The 23,434-nt window shown below is 35.0% G+C and overlaps 1 protein-coding gene across 1 annotated transcript; it reads left to right on the top strand.

Annotated features, from left to right (window-relative positions):
- Positions 1–3,620: 3,620 nt before the first annotated feature.
- LOC144958735 (serine/threonine-protein phosphatase 6 catalytic subunit) lies at positions 3,621–17,874 on the top strand. The gene is made up of 10 exons (XM_078890905.1): positions 3,621–3,727; positions 6,904–6,999; positions 7,991–8,056; positions 8,787–8,854; positions 9,407–9,480; positions 10,826–10,905; positions 11,581–11,698; positions 12,424–12,515; positions 12,944–13,001; positions 14,461–17,874. The coding sequence occupies exons 1-10, from the start codon at positions 3,659–3,661 to the stop codon at positions 14,649–14,651; spliced, it is 912 nt and encodes a 303-aa protein (XP_078747031.1). The 5' UTR covers positions 3,621–3,658; the 3' UTR covers positions 14,652–17,874.
- Positions 17,875–23,434: the final 5,560 nt, after the last annotated feature.

Here is a 23,434-nt window from a genome sequence, read left to right as displayed (position 1 = left end):
GTTTGACGTCATTATTTGGTTTTTGCACCGCCTAATGAGTTGTCGTTAGTAGAGCTCATGGAAACAAGTTATTTCATTGGTTGAACTATTGAATACAACTCACGATTTATTTTCTTTTGTGGCCTAAGACTGGCATTTTGACGCCATTTTTGGTCAGTATCAGCGTAGCCATCGTTGTGTTATAGCCTGATACTGAAATCCAAAAGGACTGGCAGTTTGACGTCATTATTTGGTTTTGCACCGCGTAGTGAGTTGTCGTTAGTAGAGCTCATGGAAACAAGTTATTTCATTGGTTGAACTATTAAATACAACTCACGATTTATTTTCTTTTGTGGCAAAAGACTGGCATTTTGACGTCATTTTTTGGTCAGTGTCAGGCCATAACTTTACGAAGGCCACGATCTGACCCCCAGATCGAACCAACACACAAACCCATGTGTAGTATGATTCAATGAGACCTTTTCACCTTACTGGAGGCCTAAGTCAATTACAAAATGCTGCGTTACTTCAACCTCATTAATCTATGATTAAAGGTTACACATAGTTGTTTGTGATAGTCCCGATTAATACTACGGGCAGAACATGTGAGTATTTTACCTTTAATAATTTTACATCATTTTAAAAGCGGAAGTTCTGTGGAGTGTCGCGGGCAATTTTTCCGGGATTGGCCCATCAAGAGTGAATATGAGTACTGAAATGAAATTCCTAAACCTAAGTGGATCATCGTAAAAGAAGAAAAAGCCAAAGGCATGTTACAATATGTAACAGAATTAAAGGAGATACTGATAAGGTGGGGGATGCCTGGTTAAGAAGAAGAAGGAGAAGAAGAAAAAGAAGAAGAAGAAGAAGAAGAAGAAGAAGAAGAAGAAGAAGAAGAAGAAGGAGGAGGAGGAGGAGGAGGAGGAGGAGGAGGAGGAGGAGGAGGAGGAGGAGAGGAGAGAGAAGAAGAAGAAGAAGAAGAAGAAGAAGAAGAAGAAGAAGAAGAAGAAGAAGAAGAAGAAGAAGAAGAAGAAGAAGAAGAAGAAAAAGAAGAAGAAGAAGAAGAAGAAGAAGAAGAACAACAACAACAACAACAACAACAACAACAAAAACAACAACAACAACAACGACGACAACAAGAACAAGAACAAGAAGAACAAGAACAAGAACAAGAGCAAGAAGAAGAAGAAGAAGAAGAAGAAGAAGAAGAAGAAGAAGAAGAACAACAACAACAACAACAACAACAACAACAACAAGAGGAGGAGAATGGGGAGGAGCACACGAATGAGTACATAAAAGTGACCCCCCGTCTCAATACAGTATAACATCAGGGTTAACCAGACACTAAATATTGACTCTATGCCAAAGTCATGAAATGTTTTGTTTTTTTAAAAATTACTTTCTAAATCGCCCATAGAGAACAGATGCGGCCCTCTGCAAGTTCTCTACATAAATTTTTCGGCCCGCTAGAAGAACTCAAAAAGACGAGTACCTTCATCTTCGAAAATGGGACTAGACGTCAATAGATAGAATGCGCTTGGCCAAGGAGTTCACAACATTGCCATCCGGAAGTATAATGGACCAACACACAAACTCTGTGTAACCATGAACTTTTATAGTCTGGTTAATACAGTTTAGTGAGAACAACTCACAAACGCGGATGGCAAAAACAATAACAAAGGCCTGAGTGACGTCATCTTCGAACTATCTATGTATTATATAAAGGCATACAAGAAGAAGACAGAAGACGAGTGAAATGTTATTTGGATTGATATAGATAGTTCGAAGATGACGTCACACAGGTCTTTGTTATTGTTGTTTTGTTGGTTGTTTTTTAGCCATCCGCGTTTATGAGTAATGCTCACTGAACTGTGTCAACCTGACTATAAACGTTCATTGATACACACAGTTTTGTGTGTTGGTCCGTTATACTTCAGGATGGCAATGTTATGAGCTTCTTAGCCAAGCGCATACTCTTAATATTCACCCCATTGAAAAGAATGAATGTCGTTTCTCTAACTAATGAAATCTCTATTTTTGTGATTCAAATCGCTCAATTTTCGGAATTTTGACTAGTCCAATAACAGAATACCGAATAGAGGCGACATGTTACAAATTACCACTATATAAGATGAACGCTAAAAAAAAACAAAAAAAAAAAAAACAAACAAAAAAAAAGAAAGAAAAGAAAAGAAAAAAAGAATTAAAAAGAGAAAAAAAAGAAAAGAAAATCAACTTGTTCAGTAGCAGAAATCCTTCAGGGGCCCATGAACATTATCACAACTACTGCAGCTTAAAATGAGGCTATGCGGTCTAGTGGTATGACACTGGCTTTCGGATCGGAAGGTCCTGGGTTCGAGCCTCGTTCGGCGCATAGTTGAGTCCTTGGAAAACAATCTTTACTCACATTCCCTCACTGTACTCAGTTGTAAAATGAGTACATGGCCATTAACAGCGTTGTCTCTGTCCGAAAATAATTATAATATCTCCTTACAGGCGTCATGTCTTGTCCCAAATGTTAAATGTTGCTGTTCGACAAGGACCCCTTGTAAAGAGCTTTGAGCACGTTTATTGGATATTGCGCTATATAATAGCTCCATTTAAAAAAAAATGGAAAGTGATAACTGCTTACTTCGAGCATTTGATGCAAGTCTATAGCAAAGTACCTACTTGCTACGAGTGAGTCCAAAAAAAAAAACCCAGTCACCGAATCACTTTAAAGATTTGTAAAAGTGTGGATGAATGAATTTATGCCAGACAAAACAAGAAAGAACAATACGAGGAGAGAAGGAAAAAAAAACATCCAAAAAAGAAAAAAGCACAAAAAAAAAAACAGACTGCCTAGACGGGGGATCGATCTTAACCCTTTCCTTACCAACTATTGGAAAATCGTCACATTCGTTACGATACAATCAACTTTTTTATTATTCAAATTGATTTTGTACATCATAAAATTTAAAGAAAATGAACAGTGTGTTGTAGAACATGTTTTGCTACAGAAACTATGTATCGCAAGAATTTTACTGCTATTATGTCTGAGTGATAAAAATCTATTTTGTGTTAGTTAGGTGTGACGTTTCGGGGAACATCTTGAACATCGCTGGTAAGGAGAGGGTTAAAATCCCCTGTTTACCGGTAATCTGAAGGTCTAAGGTTCGATCCCCAGTCGAGGCAGGCTGATTTTTTTAAATATGTTTTTTTTTATCTTGCACTTTCATTCCTTGAGTTGTCTGACTGTTTCATACGTATTTTTTTTTTCCAGATCTTAATCTTATAATATACCAATGCCTTCTCCCGAATATCTCAATTTGATATTTTAAAAAACAAAAATGTCACTGTCCTCGTTCTCTCATGTTCAATTTTTGTGTTAATTAAGAAATTATGGAGCAGGTACCGGGGTAAGATAACGATCTGAACAAGTGTGTAGAAAGGTGCCAGACAAAGCAAGAAAGAAAAATTACGATTACGATGATAATGATGACGATGGTGAGGATGATGATGATGAAGATGATGATGATGATGATGATGTTTATGATGATGATGACGACGACGACGATGATGGTGATGATTGTCATTATTGCTCCAAAGAGTATTTTGTTTACTAGTTATCTGTATGGAATAATAATTTTCGACCTCTTTTCTCTCTGAAGAGAAGGTAAATTACTAATCAAAGTTCAAGATGGCGAACATCGACAACTGGATAGAAGTTGCAAAAGAATGCAAATATCTTCCTGAAAATGATTTGAAGGTATTTATTTGTACTTGTTATCGTACTTATTTAATATTTATTAAAACAATCAAACGTCTTATCCGAGGGCTAGGTCACTGGTTATGAATGAAGATGGATAAGGGGAGTTGCTATTTGATTGGGTGTTCTCGATTCTCATTCTCTTGTCCCTCAAGTTTCGTAATTCGTAACGCTTCGACTTCAACTTTAACGTTAGCTTCATTTCAACATTCTCATTCGGTGTTTTTAGAGAGACAGACTGATAGTCTTTAAAATTTAACTATTTCTTTCTTATCAACTTTTTTTGGACAGTCTCTCTGTCCGAATTTATAATCAATATCATTGAATCTTGGTCTTGAACTTGAACTTGAGTTAGCCTTGACTTGATGAAGTAAGTGGAAGTTGAAGTGTTTTTAAAAAAGTTAGAGAGTTGAGTAAATGTTTAATTCAAGCCTTAAATCAAGGTTGAAGGCAATTTAATCTAGCCAAGGGGAGGCCTTCTGAAGGCTTCTCGTGCTAGCATTTCTTTTGGAAGGCCTTCCAAAAGCTCCTACGACTACGCCTACATTCTTAGGCAGCAGCAGTGGCAGTCAAATTTTGACCCAACTCGCCCATAGGAAAGTTGTGACTGGAAATTGCCGTTCGCGTTTTGGGGGGTTCAATTAAAGATGCATAACTTCGTTATAAAGAGGAATATCGCAGATATTTTGGTATCATTATTTTCGTCTTTCAATTTCCTTTTAAATGGTGCCAATTAAGGAAAAATCCATTAATAATTCCAGAAGTTATAAGAAGTTAAAATTTGGCAACTTTCAAATGCAGCATTTATTTTTTTATTTACCGTGTGTGTTTTAAAAATTTAAAGGCTTGTTTTTAGAATAACATCTAAACTTTATTCATGCCAAATTTCAGGGCTCTATATCGATGCGCAGACACCTTTTAACTCTGCGCCGAAATGCCTTGTTTACATTATCTTCTCATCATGGCTGCCGAACGATATCGGTATTTTAAATTTAGTTATGTATTATTATGTTAAATTTAGTCCATAATATTTTCAGTACTATTATTTACTATGTTTTTATTTTGAATACATACTTTCCAACTTTATATATAGGCATTTTATAGTTTTTGTCTTAAAAGTTCGTATATTTCTTCTCTTTGTGAAATCCGATATTAATGATATCGATATTTTAAAAATACCAATTCCTTTAATTTAATTTTATTTTACTTTGCCATCAAGTCATCAAGTTTCTTTCCCATATGTTTAGATATGTTTATCATTTGTATCCATATTCTAAAGGCCTTAGCCTTAATAATTATTATGGTAAGAAGTTCTATTAGTTTTGACACCCCCATACATTGAGAGAGAAGGGGGGGGGGGGATAAAATTATATTAATTGTCAGTTCAAATGATGTAATAGCAATAAACCCAAAGTGGTTCAGCAGAATTTTTTTAAGTATTAAAAGCCAGAACTTTCCTTCTAATTATAATAGGGAATCTGTTTCAATTTATTTGAACTTTTTCAATCTACCATTTTATTTATATGCAATTAAATTGCCATAGGTAAAAATAAACTCATTATGTCATTACACAACATGTTTATATCTTTTCATTTAAATACTCTCAAACCCTTTTTTATTCTCTATGTATTAATTCAAAGAGGGGAATTGTTTGCAATTGTTTCAGTGAGATATTAGGGATGAATCCAAAAGTGATATAGCAAATTATTTCTTACGTCTAGCCGAGTTTTTTATTATGTCACATTTGCGTCATATTATGTAATAATGTGTTAATTTGAAATGTTTATCTTCCTCTTTATTAATGTAAATGCATTGTCCTCGATAATAAGACGAACATTTTGGTATACAATATATATGATAAGAACTCCACATTGACTGTTTTAACCATTTTTTATTAACATCACGCAATTTCGGTCACAACTTTGCAATGGTAATTTTGGGGTAAAAATCGGTCTGAAATTTCAGACTTTGAACTGCCGTACCTACATTTCTAATCAAGATAGAAACAAAATTCAAACTGTTTTGTAATCTGTGTTGCCAGCTCTTTCATATGACATTGGTTTCAAGTGTGTGAGGTACATTTAGAATTTCTATTAAACTCCCTAATTCTACAATTCTACATCCCCAGTATTCTTGTTCTAGTAGGGGGTTTGGCTTTGGGAGGGGTGAAACTTTTTAATTTAAAAAGAAAAAGTTCCCCCCCCCCCTCCCAAATGTCCTACTAGAAAAACAAGAATACTGGGGATGTAGGAGCTTACGGCAGACCCCCCCCCCCCCCTTTCAATTTGTATTTTCACCATGGATCTTTTACTTTTAACTTTAACTTTTACTTTTGTCATGAAAATAGCTATCAAAACAAGGAAGCAAAGATGGTGGAAAATTGTCTAGCTTATATATGAATTTTAAGATATTATTATTATCATCATCATTATTTTAATTATTTTATGTGATATGGATCAATCCCATTCACTCTGTCAATTTTTTCTTTGAAGCTTTTTTTTCGATACAGTGTCCATTGTGTTGAAAGTATTGATCGCTATTTTGAAGAAATCTGTACTGTAATCAATGTCACAAATTAACTCCCTTAGCACTCACTGCATACTCTCTATATACTTTTTTAAATCGGAGTTGGGACAAATATTACAATTTGCAATCTTATAATGAACCAAAAGTGAGAGAGAGAGAGAAAAGATTTAAAAGAAAAAAAAGGAGGGAGGGGGGGGGGGGAGGAGAAAGGACATTTGTCATTTGTAACTCTCTGTAGAAAGAAGACAAAGAGAAAAAAAAAAGAAGAAAAAAGTGGCAGAACCAGGATTTGAACACACAGCATCGATTCCAACAAGCCTCCTAAGGCAGACGACTTACCCATTCGGCCATGACATCCACATGAATGTCGATGCATATTATATATATATATATATATATAATAACCTCCTATCTATCGACTGTTTTATTGATGGGTAATTTTATACTTTTATTAATATTTTATTAACTTTACCTATTTCTATGTGCGTTAAGAAACTTTCAATATTCTGGAATTTGGATATATGTATAAAGGAGCGGAGTTTTAAAAAAGTATCTGCCAGACACTGTCTGTCAATAATCGTTTTTCTTCATTGGCAGACATGTCGGGCAATAATCACAGCAGTTTTATGTTGTAAATATTTTTGTTCCAGAAACTGTGTGACATGGTCTGTGAGTTGCTTCTGGAAGAATCCAATGTCCAGCCAGTAACCACCCCAGTCACCGTGTGTGGGGATATTCACGGACAGGTAAAACTTTTACCATTTTAAACTTTATTTTGTTTTAAAATCATTTACAGACAGGACTTGATTTCACTGTAACCTGATATTTGTTGCAATGGCTTTTTACTTTTACCTTTATAATTTACCCCTCGGGTGATAACAGAACATGATTGTTTGTTGAAGCTGCTAGGTGTATGATAAATTCTAAGTAGAGAAGTAATTTTTTAAAAATATTACAGTGAATGGCATAATCAGTCGGATGGTGAAAAGCTTTGAACTGAGAAGTATATTATTATATCCCGATGAAATCATTATGATTTTGTGCTTGTGATTGCAGACTTAAATCTTTTGCTTTTATTCTTATATATATTCCTTAAGCATAGGAAAGGAGTGGTGTCATTGTAATACCTATGATCATGTTGTTTTTTTTATAATTCCCTGTTCTGTCCCAGTTAATTATTTTTCTTTCTTTTTCTCCTTTTTTAAATAAATTTTTATTTTCCTTCATTTTAATCATCATTTTGCACTTTATGAAGTCGTATTGACTTAAAACATATCATGTGTCATGGTTTCTGTGAATGGTTTTCAGACTATTTTGACTGCTGTCTCTTATATGACAGATCTGATATATATGTGATAATTCTTATTATGTGCGGCTATGTGGTCTAGTGGTATGACACTCACTTTTGGATCATGTCAGAAGGTCCTGGGTTCGAGCCGTGCTCGGTGTATAGTTGAGTCCTTGGAAAACGCTCTTTACTCACATTCACCGTACTCAGGTGTAAAATGTATACCTGGCCGTTAACAGCATTGTCTCTGTCTGGACAAAGTATTATCGCCTAACAGGTGTTATGTCTCATTCTACATGTTACATGTTGCTGTTTGTCATGGACCCTTTGTAAAGCACTTTTAGCATGTTTAGTGGATATTGCGCTATATAAAAGCTCAAGTTTTTGTTTTAATCACAGTTCTATTGTTGTTTGTAATTTTGACTGTCTTTTATTCCCCTCTTTTTCAGTTCTATGATTTAAAAGAACTTTTCAAGACTGGAGGCGAGATGCCAGACACAAATTATATATTTATGGTAGGAACAAAATTTAAGTTATTAAATTTTTTTTCTTCTTAATTTTGTTATCTAAAATAAAACTAAAAATAATCAAAAAGAAGGACTGGTAAAAGCCCTTTCAGATTCATTTACAGTATTTTATTTGTTTTATGATTTATGTGTGCGTGTGTGTGTGTGTGTTTTGATTATGAATGTGTCATTGTATGGATGTAAAGTGCATGGAAATGGTATTGGTGATGTGCTGCGAGAAATGCTATCTATTGTTATATAAAAATGACTTTTGTTATTATTGTATATTAGTATTATTATTATTGTTATTATTGTATATTAGTATTATTATTATTATTATTATTATTATTATCGCTCAGCCTGAGACAGTTTGAATCATTTCGAAATTGAACAATCAGTATTTTCTAGACTTGTTTTTCTTTACTTTGATTTATTATGGGTGAAATTACTTGTTATAAGTATGATAAGAAAGAAATGAAAGAAAATTTCTCTTTTCATTTCACGAGAAATAAAAATGATCAAGCCGTTACAGGCAGTTTTCGATTTAGTAATAATCTGACATCACATCTTATAATGTTTATTGTCAAAAACAGCAATAGCGATTTACCTAGGCAAAAAGATAGGTTTAAGATTACAACCTGTTGATTGTTATGTGAAATTATGATTTAACATTTTGTTTAAAAGCCTTAACTTTTCAAGGGATGATCAAAAACATTTACTCCTATATTTTTTTTCCCAGGGTGATTTTGTCGACAGAGGATATTTCAGTTTGGAAACATTTACACTTTTGTTGACCTTAAAAGCCAAGTAAGTTGAATTTTCCCTGTTTTTGGTTTTATTTATTTGTTTTATTTTTAGTGGGGGTGGGGATGTTCATTTTGTTGGTCATTTAGAAAACAGAATTTATTCACAAAGATGTGGAATTTGTGTTCCTCAAAAAGTTCACAAAATTAATTTAATTGCAATAAGTGTACATTTTTTGGAAGTATTTGCTTTTGTTTGTTTTTTCGGTCGGTGGGGTGGTAGGGGGGAGATTTGTTCATTCATTCATGAAAATGTAATTAATATTGACAGTGAAAGATGGCACTGTCATTTTCATTGCTTTTTGAATATTTTCTTTCTTTCTTTTCTTTTTCTTTTTCTTTTTTTAAACATGTAATATAAATGCCACTTCCCTGTACTTTAAAAATATCTAACTGTTAGTATCTGCATTATTATCAAGTGTGAACGAGTAAATGGCTGTTGGTAGTGATGGGTTCGTTAAAAAAGGTATAACTCAGACAATTTATTATTGGTAAAAAGTCCTCAACTGCTACAGATGTAAAACCTTCTTTAATCTTATACTATGATTTTGTACAGATGGCCTGATAAGATTGTCTTGTTGAGAGGAAATCATGAAAGTCGTCAGATTACCCAGATATACGGGTTTTATGGTAAGAAATAATTTTTCGTAAAGTCAATATATTTTAAGATTTACAAGTGTGTTGTCTCCATTTTCAATGCTAGAAACTTTATAAAATTCTCCAAGAGAAGATTATATTTCAACAGCAGTCTTGAGGTTCTATCCACAGTCAACTAAGACTGGTTTTATGCAATAAATATTATTTTATTGGATTTTGGCCAGTCAACTAAGACTGATTTTATGCAATAAATATAATTTTATTGGATTTTGGCCAGTCAACAAGACTGATTTTATGTGATAAATATCACTTTATTGGATTTTGGCCAGTCAACTAAGACTGATTTTATGTGATAAATATCACTTTATTGGAGTTTGACCAGTCAACTAGACTGATTTTATGTGGTAAATATCACTTTATTGGATTTTGGCTTTTTTTTTTTTTTCGCTTGCCAATCAGTGTAGAATTGTTTTCTGTGAAACCTTATTTATCATCAACTTAATGAATATCACTAACTTTATTTCAAATTTATAAAGGCACACAAACATGATAGAATAATAAAATTTCATTGTTTGTCGGGTTCATGTGGATATGATATATATTCAAGTATAAAAGAAGATTAGACTCATTGATTACTATCTGGCCTTAGTTACTTTTTAAAATTTATTTAATGATTTAAGGAATCGTTTTAGAAAAATTCACTTTTGATTAGTTGGACAGTCCTTAACTCCTTTCAGCGATGATGCTATATTCGCATTTCCCTCACAAAATGGCTGACACTTGATTGAGGCAGCATGAGAATGACAAACAAATACAAAGCGGCATTCGAATTTGGTGCAATATCTTAATTAAAATACCCCCTTGGGCCAATTGAATGTTCTGATAAAAGAAATGATACCAGTGGTTCAATTTATAGTAGTTTTGTAGAAAGTAGGATTGGATTACATTATTATTTTTGCCTTTCAAGACTGGCCACACTGTGCGGACATTGGCCATTAGAACAGATTCTGCTCTGGTCGCACAGTTCTGCCAATGGCGCTGAAAGAGTGAATTCTCCACCTCTAGTCTTATTCATCTCCAAACCTAAGCATTTTATTGTGGCTCTGTTTTTGTAGGATCTTTCTTTAAATGAAAATGTGAACTAATTTTTGAAAATAAAAAAAGAAAAAATTTTAAATGAAAGGAAAATGTAAATGCCACAAGAGTTATTATTTTTCAAGTCTGTCATAGTGATTTATTCGAAATATTTATAATGTGCCAAGAATGTATTGTCTTGGATCAATTTATATATGCTATATGACCCCATAGATGATTTTTAATATGTCTCATGTAGAAACTTATTTCATTCCATTCACGTCTATGTTATTTGCTCCTCCAGATGAGTGCCAGACCAAATATGGCAATGCCAATGCATGGCGTTATTGTTGTAGAGTCTTTGATCTTCTTACCATTGCTGCTGTAAGTACTCCATGTTCAATTCATGGTTCTGATTTGAATGTGAGATGATTATTGTTTTGTTTTGTATTTTAAAAGCAAGTCTAAGTACACATTTTGGAATTGATGCTTAACCCATCAATTTTTAAATAGTTGTAGATATATATATAGTGTGTTTCCATGGTTTCTGAATGACCAGTGAGCATCAAAATGCTCCACTTCCTTTCATTTATTACCCCAGTCAAATTTCCCTTTTATACAGTACAATTCACCTTTTAAGTTCTCATTTCGTACTAGCTGTTTTACAATATCCATCACTGTCCATATGCAGTTCTCACTCAGGAATGAGTCGAGTGCATTACAAGCAGAGGACTTTGATCAATTGATTCCCTAAAGTCAAAAACTTTGTCACACATTAAGGGGCTTTCCATACTACTTTTGTTGCCATTTCCCCCCCCCCCCCCCCCCCCCCCATTTTCTTGATCATATGTCAATATTCAAATCAGCAAAAGTTATGAAATTTGGATTGTTTCCATCGTCTTAGTTTTCTAAATTCACTTGATGTCATTTTCTTTTAGCATCAATTTTAAATAATTCATATTTTGTCAGAGATTCAAATAAAGATAACCCACTGCAGGTTTAGAGAAGCCTTTCATTTTTATTTACCAATGTCTTTATTCTCCATTATTTTGATGACAGATAATCGATGAGGTGATTCTATGTGTCCATGGAGGTCTCTCCCCCGACATCAAAACCATCGACCAGATCAGAACCATAGAGAGATGTCAGGAGATTCCACACAAAGGAGCTTTTTGTGGTAAGAAGGAAACTGATCTCGGGGATTTGTTGTCACATTAGGCGATCTGTTGCATGATTGACCATGCCAAACATGAAATGCTTTAAGCCTAGTATTGGGTTGATTGGTTGGACTCTCAAACAACCAATTCATCCATCTTATAACTAAGAATCTTAGTAAGATGGTAGATGTAGTATTTCTCCAAGGTTGACAGAGTGAATAAGACCACACATGAGTGACCTGGTTTTAGTCCCGATTTTTTTTTAATATATAAACTTGAACTAAGAGTTTGGCCTTGATTGCTCAATTTGCAGCTCTGTACGTTGGCTGACACATGGATTGATTATCTTAGTCTTTTTTTAAATTTATTTTTATGAAAAAGACCTAAAAGAAGTATTTTCCCTTATGAAAAATGAAGGCAATTTTATCAAGCATAAGCTGTCAATGTGTTTCAAAGCTGAACTATTTCAGATTTGTTGATATTCTTGCCGGCACAGTAGGTGTAAAGAGAACTTCTTTTTTCTTTTTTTTTTTCCCATATAATTTGTGTAAAATAGGAGGGGAAACCTCCTACCATTTGTTATTGTTTCAATTCGATTTTTTTTTTCACAAAGATGTTATAAGATTTTATGTTAGTTACTTCTGGAAGGGTTAGTTTTCACTTTATTCTCTTAAAGAAAATGTGTTGATATTTTTGGCACTGATTACTATACGCTTGATTTTACTTTTTTTTTCTTTCCATCCAGATTTGGTATGGTCAGATCCTGAAGATGTGGATACGTGGGCCATGAGTCCTAGAGGGGCAGGATGGTTGTTTGGAGCTAAAGTCACACAGGAGGTGGGTTGTTGCTGTATAATGTGTAGTTGTCCTGCAGACCTATGAGGTCCAGAAGGCTAGAGAACATTCCGGTTTCTGTTCTATGGGCAGTAATAATTAGTTACTTCCCCTTTCGATAGGGTGCTTGTCCATTACAAATACTTTCTGTCAGATCTATGAGATACATCTACCCAGTCATTGCTAGGGTGGGCAGAGGGGACAGATTAAAAAAAAAAAATCTATTTCTATTTGCAATATTATTGATGGTATGATTAATTTGTTACTGATGCATTCTAAAATGTTTTGATAGTAACATGTCCTGGAAATATATTCAAATATTTACTTTTGTTATAATTCTACTTCTTTTCTCCGTCCCATCCCCACCCCCTACATCCCTGCCCTATAAATTACCTTTTTCATGTTTTCTTCTTTTTTTCCCCCCTCTGCAGTTTGTAACCCTCAACAATCTGAATTTGATATGTAGAGCTCATCAGCTGGTGAATGAAGGTAGGTTGTTGGACTTCTTTATTTTTTGTTTTAATTTTTTGTTTTTTTTTTTGGTTTTTTTTTAATCTTTTGACTATCCCACCTTGTATCTTTTAACTCACTCAACCGTAGATATGTTTGCTACTTTTCAACATTGGAACAAAAGTATTTAAAAATGAGCATGTACATAGATAGTTTTATTCAACTCTCATTCACATGTAAAAACTAAAAACATTAGCTTTGATACTACGCCTATAATTTGTCTCATAAAATGTAATAATAGGCATGGGGTAAAGATAACCCTGGCAAACTTCGGATATAGTCGGTGTTAGGGTTGAGTGAGTTAATGAAATGAAGTACAGTGGATTCACTGGGACCAGAAAGTTTACTTTACTTGAAAAGCAAGGTTGGCTTTATCCATTGTCAATGGCCCATACCTATGTAAAGAGTAGATTGTTTGGGACCAACATGAGGTGACGACTTTGTGAGTGTTGATTTTATGATAATTCCACTGTATGAGTGTTGTAAGTCCTGTATAACCCCTGAATAGAATTAATCAAACTTCCATTTGATGCAATGCTAGTTACTTGCCGCCTTATTGAAACTTTTTTTTTTCAAAAGCATAACTAATATTCATCACTGCCTCTGCAGTCTGGTTGTCCTCATTTCTTAGATGAGAAGGGGAATTTGCCTAAGGATATATATGGTGGAATCAGATTTTACAGGGTTTTTGGGTCAGGACCTCCGACCTTGTCAACTGTGACTTTGGTCTGCGACAAGGGATATAACTAATGAAACTTTTTCAAGCTTATTTATGAGAAAGTTATCTCCCTTGAGAGACACTTGACTGCACAGCAAATCTTCTTGGCTTTTTTTTTTTTTTTTTTTTTTTAAATTAAGGAGAACAAAATAAATAATGGGATTCCCGCCAGTGAAAACTTTTATATCACTTTGTGGGTTGCATTTCTCTGGCTGAAATGACCTTGTTGAATGTATATTTATGACCTCATATATTGTTGTATTTATTTTCTAAGAAAGTATTATTCTGCTAAGATTCTGGGATTTATAAATCCCTCACTGAATCCAGCTCCCATTGTAATACTTTTAGGATCGTTGCCACCCAACAACTTTGCTAGTCCTTACTTCAAAATGAAACTGTATACCGCCAGGCTATGCTGATAACAAACCATGCCATGTTCTACTGGCCACACAAACAATTTTAACTGTAAATTCTTAACATGATTTATTACGACTGGGACGGAAGGGAGGAGGGGGACAAGTTAAATGTTTCAAATTAGGCAATTCACGACCAAGTTTAATTTAGTTGTTTTTTTTCTGTTTTTTTTTTCTTTCTTTAATTTTTTTAAAATTTTTTTTATTTTTTAAAAATATTATTAAGATAATGAAAGTCTGATTCTCTGGTTATATCATAAAATTTTAATATATTTTGTTGTCTCTCTTACTGTATTTCAATTTTAAGGTTACAAGTTCATGTTTGATGAAAAGTTGGTGACAGTTTGGTCGGCCCCCAACTACTGCTACCGGTGTGGAAATATTGCTGCCGTCTTGTCTTTCCCAGATTCCAAACAACACGTGGCCAAGCTCTTCAGGGCCGTACCCGATAATGAGAGAGTTATTCCCCCCAGAACACAGACCCCATATTTCTTATAACTGATTATTGCTTATAATTAGTATAGTTTTTTGTTGGTTTTTATTTTTTTCAGGAGGATTGGAAATTTTCAATTGTAATTTCTGATTCGATTGTCATTGTTGTGAAGAGTAGGATTAAGGAGGTTAGATTTTGAAATGTCCGGAATTTTAACTCTCTTTGCATTGAGATTTGCCACTTGTGTTTTGATAAGTGATATAGATATATACAAATATTTTTGAAATATTGCTATTTAAATCCTAAATCGTTTTCAGATTTAATTTGGTACTAAGACAGTCTTAAATGACAATTCGTTTGAAAAGAAGATGGTTATTTCAATTCATTTGGTAGGTCTGAGTCATGGGATAGGTTAGATCATTTCTCAACCAAAACAATTGTTTTCTTTTAATGCCAGGTTTTTAAAAAATCCAAGGCGTTGATTGTTTTATTTTTATGAGGTTGTTGATTGTTATCATTATCTTCCATCATCTCTATATAGGAAACCTGTTGCCTCTAAATGGTATTAAGCCAAGGTGAGAGAATTTGCATTGAAATCCACATAAAGTCAAACTCACTCAATCCTAGAGATTTTTGCCTCTTTTCAAAATTGGAAAAAATGTATTAAAAATGAATATGTGCATAGATAGTTTTATTTAACTACCATATTCATGATAGTTTTATTCAACTACCATATACATCTAAAAATTAAGAACATTAGCTTTGATACTACGCCTATAATTTGTCTCAGGAAAATGTAATAAATAGGCATGGGGTAAAAGTAACCCCGGGTATCCTACGGATATAATCGGTGTTAGGGTTGAGTGAGTTAATGTCAACTTCTGCTTGAAGTCAGCATCTCTTGTTGGTCCCAACTGTTCTTTTCCTTATTCGAGTGCGCTCCAACAATAATGGATGAAGTCAACATATCTTTCAGGTGCAGCGGTGTTGACTTTATTAGGATTTCACTGAAGTTCAGAGACAAAAATGACCAATATTTTCTTTCTTTTTTTCTTTTTTTTATAATACTGTTTAAGAAACAAAATTCAATTCTCTTTACTTTTATGCAATTCAAATTTATGGTGAAGTCTTAAAACTAAATTTTCAACCTTGCTTTCCCCCTGGCATACGTTTGGATTGAAACAGTTCATCTCACATCTCCAACATTTCTGAACTGATTTATTTGGGGGGGTGGGAAAAAAAAGTCGCTTTCATCAGTTTCTCTAGGTTAAATTTTTTTTTTTAATTAATCAAAAACTGACGATGTAGCACCAAAATTTTAGGAGTTATAACTTTTTAAAGGGATGAAAAATTGTGGACAAAGTTGAATCACTGTCCAAACTTTTCTGAATTTTTGAGAAACGAATTCCGCTATTCTATTGGAGCAAGATCGCCATTTTTTTTTGGTTCATTTTACATTATTTAACATAGAAACTGATGGGTTTGTTTTTTTCTTCAAATAAATAAGTATTGGAGTATATTTGCCACAGATGTTACAGATAGACATTTCTGATCATATACAAAAATCGGTTTAATCTCACACAAGAATATTCATCCTTGAGGAATATGATATCTTTAAGTATGAATATTCTTGTGTGAGATTAAACTGACTTATGTATATGATAAGGGTGTGTCTGTCTTCTGTGGAAAGGCAAAGAAGATGCAATTTGATTATTTATTGTTCCATTACCCAGTTTGTAGAAAAAATAGAATTAAAAACTTCAATTGGGGAACTTTTTGTCTTCAAGGTATCATATTGTTGAACAATTGACCATTTTGAATTCTGTTTTTCTTTGCAATGTTGGTATTTGACTCCACTCGTTTGAGTCTGGGCTATTTTAGATCTTACATATGTGACTAATGATCTCAGAATGGTACGATATTATAGTTGGGGTCAACCAGGTGATCTATATTAAAGTTAAAATTACCAGAAATGTGAAATTTTAGGGGGTTTTTTGTTACAAAAATCAAAATTTTAGCATCCAACTCCAGCATAATACCACTTGAGATGGTGGGTCACATTTGTCGATGTCTGGCTGTTAGATTGGCTTTTCAAAACACACTGAACAAATTATTTGAGCTACAATGATGAAACCTTTACGTTGAATAAAACTCAACACTGGTCCATCTTTTTTATGATTTATCAAAGCAAAGATTTTAAAATGTGTAAATTTTTGCTATTTTTTCATTACTTGTCAAATCAAAATAACAATTGTCCTTTAGTAATTGGCTAAAAATCGTTTTAAAAAAAAAAAACAACAAAACATTCCTGCATCTCCTGCAGAATCAGTCTTATCTTGCAAACATCTCATCCTGCGACAGTTGTGGGAAAAGCGAGTTGAGTCAATGGTCGAATGAATGACAAGCTCTTTGATCTGCTTTAACTGATGTGATTTATTTTTTTTTTACGTTGATGCATGAACACATAATAGTTTTTTAACACATTATTTGTCTACCATTGATATTTTATTTAATGATTAATGAAGACGTCAATGTTTCATTGTTAATTAACTTTGACTTTTAAAGTGCTGAAAATGTGATGTTACCGGAGTTTCTGATAGGGTCGTCTTAGTCTTACCCCTCTCCTGTCTCTTTTGTCGTTTTGTATGTGGCTCTTTTTTTTTTTCTTGTCCCAGAGTGAGAAAAGTTGGTTTGGCTAGGCCCTTGGTGGATTTCTTTCAGAAGGCAATGGCGAGACAATCGGATGTGAAAAGTGTGCGTTATCTATGAAAGGTTCTTTATGTTCTTTGTTAATCCTTTTTTTTTTCTGATTGAATTTATATTAGAAATGGTCGGAGTGTCTCCCTTCTGGTGGAAATTCCATTCCTGGGTCCTGTCTGAGACTTTGGATTTCCTCAAATTATTGTTGAGGACTGTCCGATCCCAATTTTGTCTTCTGCTTGATTTAGTGCCCATGATGCAAGTATGTCGGGCACTAAAATCTAAATCTGTCCTATTGTCACGTGTATCGGGTGTATCATCGTTCTTTTGTTGGGCAATGATATAACCTAAAAGTGTTGGAAGTAGGTACTGTTTTTAACTATTAAAACAAAACTAACATTACATGTTGAAAAAGATGTAACTAATGTGTTGTTTGTTGTAAATTTGATACGGATTGAAGCATGTTGTAGAATTGTTGTATGTAAATAATTACCAGATTCAATCTGTTTTCCATGCCGTGTAACTTATGATTTTGCAAATATGACCATATTTTATATTTGTAAATAAACGAAATTCATTTGTACTACATCACTTGTGTTCAATCCTTTGTTCATTTGCTTTAAATTTTGATATATGAGTGGGCTGGGTGGGGTTCTTGACCTCCCATAGTGGGCAGGGAGGTACTTACTGTCTTCTTTCCCCCTAAATCTGTTTTCCAACTTGCTTTCTGTCTTAGTCTTGGAATGAGATTACTTGGTTTTGTCCTGGCCCTGTCCGGATACCCTGGCTGAGAGGGAAACAGAAATATATAGTTTTGGGAGATGATATTTCTTTCCTTGTAAATCATCCCTCTGTTATGTATTGTTATTTTTTTTTTAATTCTTAACATATGATTTATAAACATTTGAGTGTATTCCTCTTAGTGGGAACTGTGCTTGTGTCTGGATGAGACTTTTAGGTGATCTCAAACTAAGTACACTGACAGTGTGCTCTTGGAATCTACATCTGTTTCCTATTTGAACCAATTCCCCTGTGTCTTCCTTTTTCTTGGGTACTTTTATTGTCTTTTTAGAACTTTTAACTATCTCATTGTCTCCCTTTTTTTTTACTGGCGCTTATATGACCCAATGTGTTGCAAGCGCCATAAAACCCTTAAAAACAAAAACATATGTGAGTTGGGACTTGGTTGTCTTGTCCTCTCTTCTGTCCTACTGTGTGGGGTTCCTGGTCTACCATTGTGAGCAGGGTGGCACTTACTGTGTCTTCTACCCACTTATATATATACTTTCCAATTTGCTTTCTTTTTTGTCTTGGAATGAGATTACTTTGGTTTTGTCCTGACTGGGAGGGAAACGGTCAAATGTATGTTATTGTTTTGGGAGATGATATTTTTTCCTTGTAAACCATCGGTCTGTTATGCATTTTATAATATTTGTTATTATTTTGAATGTGTAATGTAAACATTTGAGTGTATTCCTCTTTTCTTTATTGGATATTGTGCTTGTTTCCAATGAAACATAGGTGATCTCAAACTAAGTACATTGATGGCATGCTCTTGGAATATTCATCTGATTCCTATTTGTTCCTAGTCTCCCTTTGTCTTACTTTTTCTTTGGTGCTTTAATTGTAATTCTAGAATTTGTCTATCCCATTTTCTTCCCTTAAAAACAATCTTTTGTCCTACATCTCCTTCAATGTGGCCAATTGTAAAGCGCTCTTAAGCTCATTTAGTGGATATTGCGCTATATAAAAGCTGATTTATTTATTTATTTATTTTTTAAACAAACTGCCATTTTGGGTAATGACGGTAGTGCACGTTAGGGTGTCCCGTTGTAGCTTTTTGCAAAGTTGGCCGCTATGCTGTTGGAATTAAATATCGAATTTTGATAATACTTGCAAATTCTATTTCTATTTGCAATGTTTTTGATGGTATGATGAATTTGTTATTGAAACATTTCAAACGGTTTTGATAGTAACATGTCCTAGTATTACAATTACACATTTCTCCTTTATTCTAGTTGATATTTTCTGCAGGGAGAAACGGTAATATGTGCGGCTATGTGGTCTTGTTGTATGACACTCGTCTTTGGACCAATTGGTTCAGGTTTGAGTCCTGCTCTGAGCGGTGCATGATGTACATAATGTAAGCATTTGAGTGTATTCCTCTTTGTTGGATTTTGTGCTTGTGTCCGGATGAGACTTAAAGGTGATCTCAAACTAAGTACATTGGTGATATGCTCTTGGAATCTACATCTGATCTCTATTTGTTCCCAGTTCCCCTATGTCTTACTTTTTCTTGGTAGCCTTAATTGTAATTCTAGAACTTTTTACTATCCCATTTTCTTCCTATATACTGGCGCTGATATAACTAAAATGTGTTGCAAGCACCATAAAACCCTTAAAAACAAAACATATGAGCGGTGCATGGTTGAGTTTTTTTTTATATAAAAAGGCGCTTTACCTACATTCTCTCACTGTACTCGGGTGTAAAATGAGTACTTGGCCGTTCACAGCATTGCATTGTCAGTGTCAGCGAAAGAAATTGTAATATTGCCTTACAATACGGGCGTGATATCTCGTTCTACATGTTATTTTCTTGCTGTTGGCTGTTGACCAGTTGTAAACTGCTTTGAGCATGTTTAGTGGATATTATGTTATATAAATGATCAAGTTTGTTTTTTTTAACGCATGAGTTTGAGAGAGCTAACATATTTTTTTTTTTAATTGTGAATCATCTTTACACTAGGCACAGGTAATCATTTGGGCTTTGTACTGGTGACTGGGTGGGACATATATGTTCGAGTCTTTTTGCGGCTATATGGTTTAGTGTTATGCCACTCGCTTTCGCATCGGAAGGTCCTGAGTTCGAGCCTCGCTCGGCGCATAGTTGAGTCCTTAAGCCTTGGAAAGGGCTCTTCACTCACATTCTCTCACCGTACTCAGGTGTAAAATGAGTACCTGGCCGTTAACAGCGTTGTCTCTGTCGGGAAAAAATTGTATTATCGCAGAATAGGCGTCATTTCTCGTTCTACATGTTAAATGTTGCTGTTGGTTAGGGACCCCTTGTAAAGCGCTTTGAGCATATTAAGGGGATATTTCACTATATAAAAGCACAATTATTATTTATTATTAGTCAAAAGGAAAGAGTTCTCTGGATCTTCTTTTGATCTCTATTTTAACCAGTCCCATTGTCGTCTCAATAAACGATTAACTCGTCTAAAATCTTTGGCTATTGACTAAACATCATCTTGTTTCCAGGCACCAAAATGGCTCGCATACGGAACAGTCCGGGTGCAGTCGCACCTATTTACATATTCACCAAGTAGTACGGGGAAGTGCTTTGGGACAGACAAAAGTCCTATCTGAAGGATAGCAAGAAATTGTTACTGTCTGTTTCCTTCGATGAAGACATCTGTGCTCGTCCTGGGATGAGACTCATTGAGACGATTTAAATTTACCTTGGTTGAGAGGGAGATGATCATAATTTTGTTTCTATGTGGAAGATCGTATATTATTTACCTTAATAGTCTTCAACAGTCGTAACGTCACTTCCTTCCTAATGATGCATGGTAACTTAGTAACACTGGCTCTAAACTATCGGAACAATGGCGGACGCCGTATGAAATATTTCTCCGGCGAGCTTAAACGCGTATCCAGAGGAAAAAAACCCCATCAATTTGATCATGTTTTGACTTTTACACATTCTGATCACAAGGCATATGAAAAGGGAATGAAAAGTTCTAGCCAGCATGAAGAATAGAAAGTAATGATTTTCTTTGTTTAGAACCAATATGGCCGCCGTTGCCGGGCGCGTGACATCAGACTACTGAATCCAATTAATCCATCGATTAAAATTCGTTTATTTATTTATTTATAATTCATTTATGATATATTTTGTTCTTTTAGGATGGGAGCCATTGACTTCCTATAACCAAACACATCCCACAATACACAAATTATGTAGCTTTTATCTTCAATTTTGAAGCTGCAAACAGTGCGGATTGGATTGTAGCGTAGCCATCGTAAAGTAATGGCCTGACACTGACCAAAAAATTACGTCAGAAGACCAGTCTTTGGCCACAATCGAAAACAAATCATGAGTTGTATTCAATAATTCAACCAATGGGACCACTTGTTTCCATGAGCACTACTAACGACAACTCACAAGGCGGTGCAAAAACCAAATAATGACGTCAAAATGCCAGTCTTTTTGGGTTTCAGTGTCAGGCTATAGCTTAACGATGGCTACGCCCCAACCGTGTATAGATAGTATGCGCTTGGCCAAGAAGTTCATAACATTGCCATCCGGAAGTACATAACGGACCGACACACAAAACTGTGTGATCATGAACTTTTATAGTCTGGATAATACCGTTTAGTGAGTATTACTCATAAACGTGGATGGCAAAAAAAAAAAAAAAAACATTAACAAAGACCAGAGTGACGTCAACTTTATTCTATCTATATGCCCACTATACTATAATTAATTGTAGTTTATATTGGCACCAATGTGGACCAAAATGAATTTCCATATTTTTGGACAATAAAGTTTTATTACTATATTGGGGGGTTAAAATCTTGCTCAAGGAAAAAAAACAAAAACAAAAAAAAAACAAAAAACAAACGAGAATGCCTGAAACGTGGCTTGAACCCAGGACCGTCCGGGTCACAGTACAATGCCTTAACCATTCAGCAACTTATCTAAATTCCTGCTATCCTGTGAAATCTCAGTCCAAATTTCTGATGAGTTAACAATTTTTTTTTATTTTTTTTTTTTGTTGACTTTTATAAAACTCTTTACCATCTTCACTGATTTCTCTCTCTCTCTCTCTCTCTCTCTCTCTCTCTCTCTCTCTCTCTCTCTCTCTCTCTCTCTCTCTCTCTCTCTCTCTCCTGTCTCAGGCGACCACGTCAACCGTCTAATATACAATTCTAATGCATACATACAGTACAGCACGCATCTCTCTTACAAGCTACATAAGACAAGAATGTGTCCACTAATCCATCCGCCCCCCCCCCCCCCCCCCCCCCCCCCCCCCAAAAAAAAAACCCCACTACTCTTATCCCCCTCCCCCTACCCCTACCCCCTCCCCTCCAAATTTTCTTCTACTATCCAAATGTCTCGTACTCCTTGGCCTTGTTTGTAGGTATAACTCTTCCCCCCCCCCCCTCCCTCCCCCCCCCCCCGCCCCCCCACCCTACCGTTCAGTAACTTTTCTTCCACAACTGCACCCCCCGTCCCTACTATCACCAGGTCTCCGCCCCTCCCCCCCCCCCCCCCATACCTGTCACTCATCCTGTTAACCCTTTAACGACTAGAGTCTATCCCCTACGAATCACAATGCAACCCTTTCTTTACCTCGTTACAATCCACAGCTGCTGTCATTTTCACTGGAAACGCCCCCCCCCCCCCCCCCACCCCGACCCTATAAAATGAAAACGAAAAAATAAAGATAATTCTTTTAAAAAAAACACACACAAAAATTAAAAATATGTAACACGTTAGAGATGTGACTGGGGCTTGTTGTGGAATTTGTCTTCTTTTCTTTTCTTTTTTTTTTAGGTCTCTTGCTATGTCACTCGCCTTCGGGCTTGTAGGTCCCTGGTTCGAGTCCCTCTCGGGACGAGCGGCGCAATAGACAGAGTCATGCATTGGGAAAAGCTCTTCACTCACATTGTCTCACTATAATCAGGTGTAAAATCAGTCCTTGGCTGGTCTTTGTCTATAAAAAAAATAACGTTGTAATGGCGCATCACAAGCGTGATGTCTCGTCCCTGCGCTTTGAACACATTTATAAGTGGATATTGCCCTATATAAAAGCTCGTTTTTTTTTGGGAGGGGGGGGGGGGGGGGGGTAGTTATTGTTTTTGTTTTGTATGTTTTTTTCTTCTGATTTTATTCTTGTTGCTGTTGTTTTGTTTTTTTGTTGTTTTTTTCTGTTTAGTTTTTTTCGGTTCCTGTATTTGTTTGCTAGTTTGTTTGGGGTTTTTTTTTTGTTTTTTTTTTTGGGGGGGGGGGGTGGTGGAAGGGGGGTTGTTCTTTTTTGTTTGTTTGTTTTTGGTCTCTTATTGTTTTGGTTTGGTTTTTTACTTTTTTTGTTTGGAGTTTTGTTTTCTTGACGTTATTCATTTTTCTCTTGATAAAAAA

Source organism: Berghia stephanieae, chromosome 13 (assembly GCF_034508935.2).
Source record: "Berghia stephanieae isolate SIO BIC M18660-M18661 chromosome 13, UCSD_Bste_1.3, whole genome shotgun sequence".
Taxonomy (NCBI): Eukaryota; Metazoa; Mollusca; class Gastropoda; order Nudibranchia; family Aeolidiidae; genus Berghia; species Berghia stephanieae.
Note: the sequence above shows the minus strand (reverse complement) of the source record. Positions and strands in the feature narration are given on the sequence as shown.

Coding starts and splice junctions, on each gene's coding strand:
- LOC144958735 (XM_078890905.1), top strand. CDS start 3,659: ATGGCGAACATCGACAACTGGATAGAAGTTGCAAAAGAATGCAAATAT. Junction 3,728..6,903: donor TTCCTGAAAATGATTTGAAG/GTATTTATTTGT, acceptor TTTTTGTTCCAG/AAACTGTGTGACATGGTCTG. Junction 10,906..11,580: donor ATCTTCTTACCATTGCTGCT/GTAAGTACTCCA, acceptor TTTTGATGACAG/ATAATCGATGAGGTGATTCT.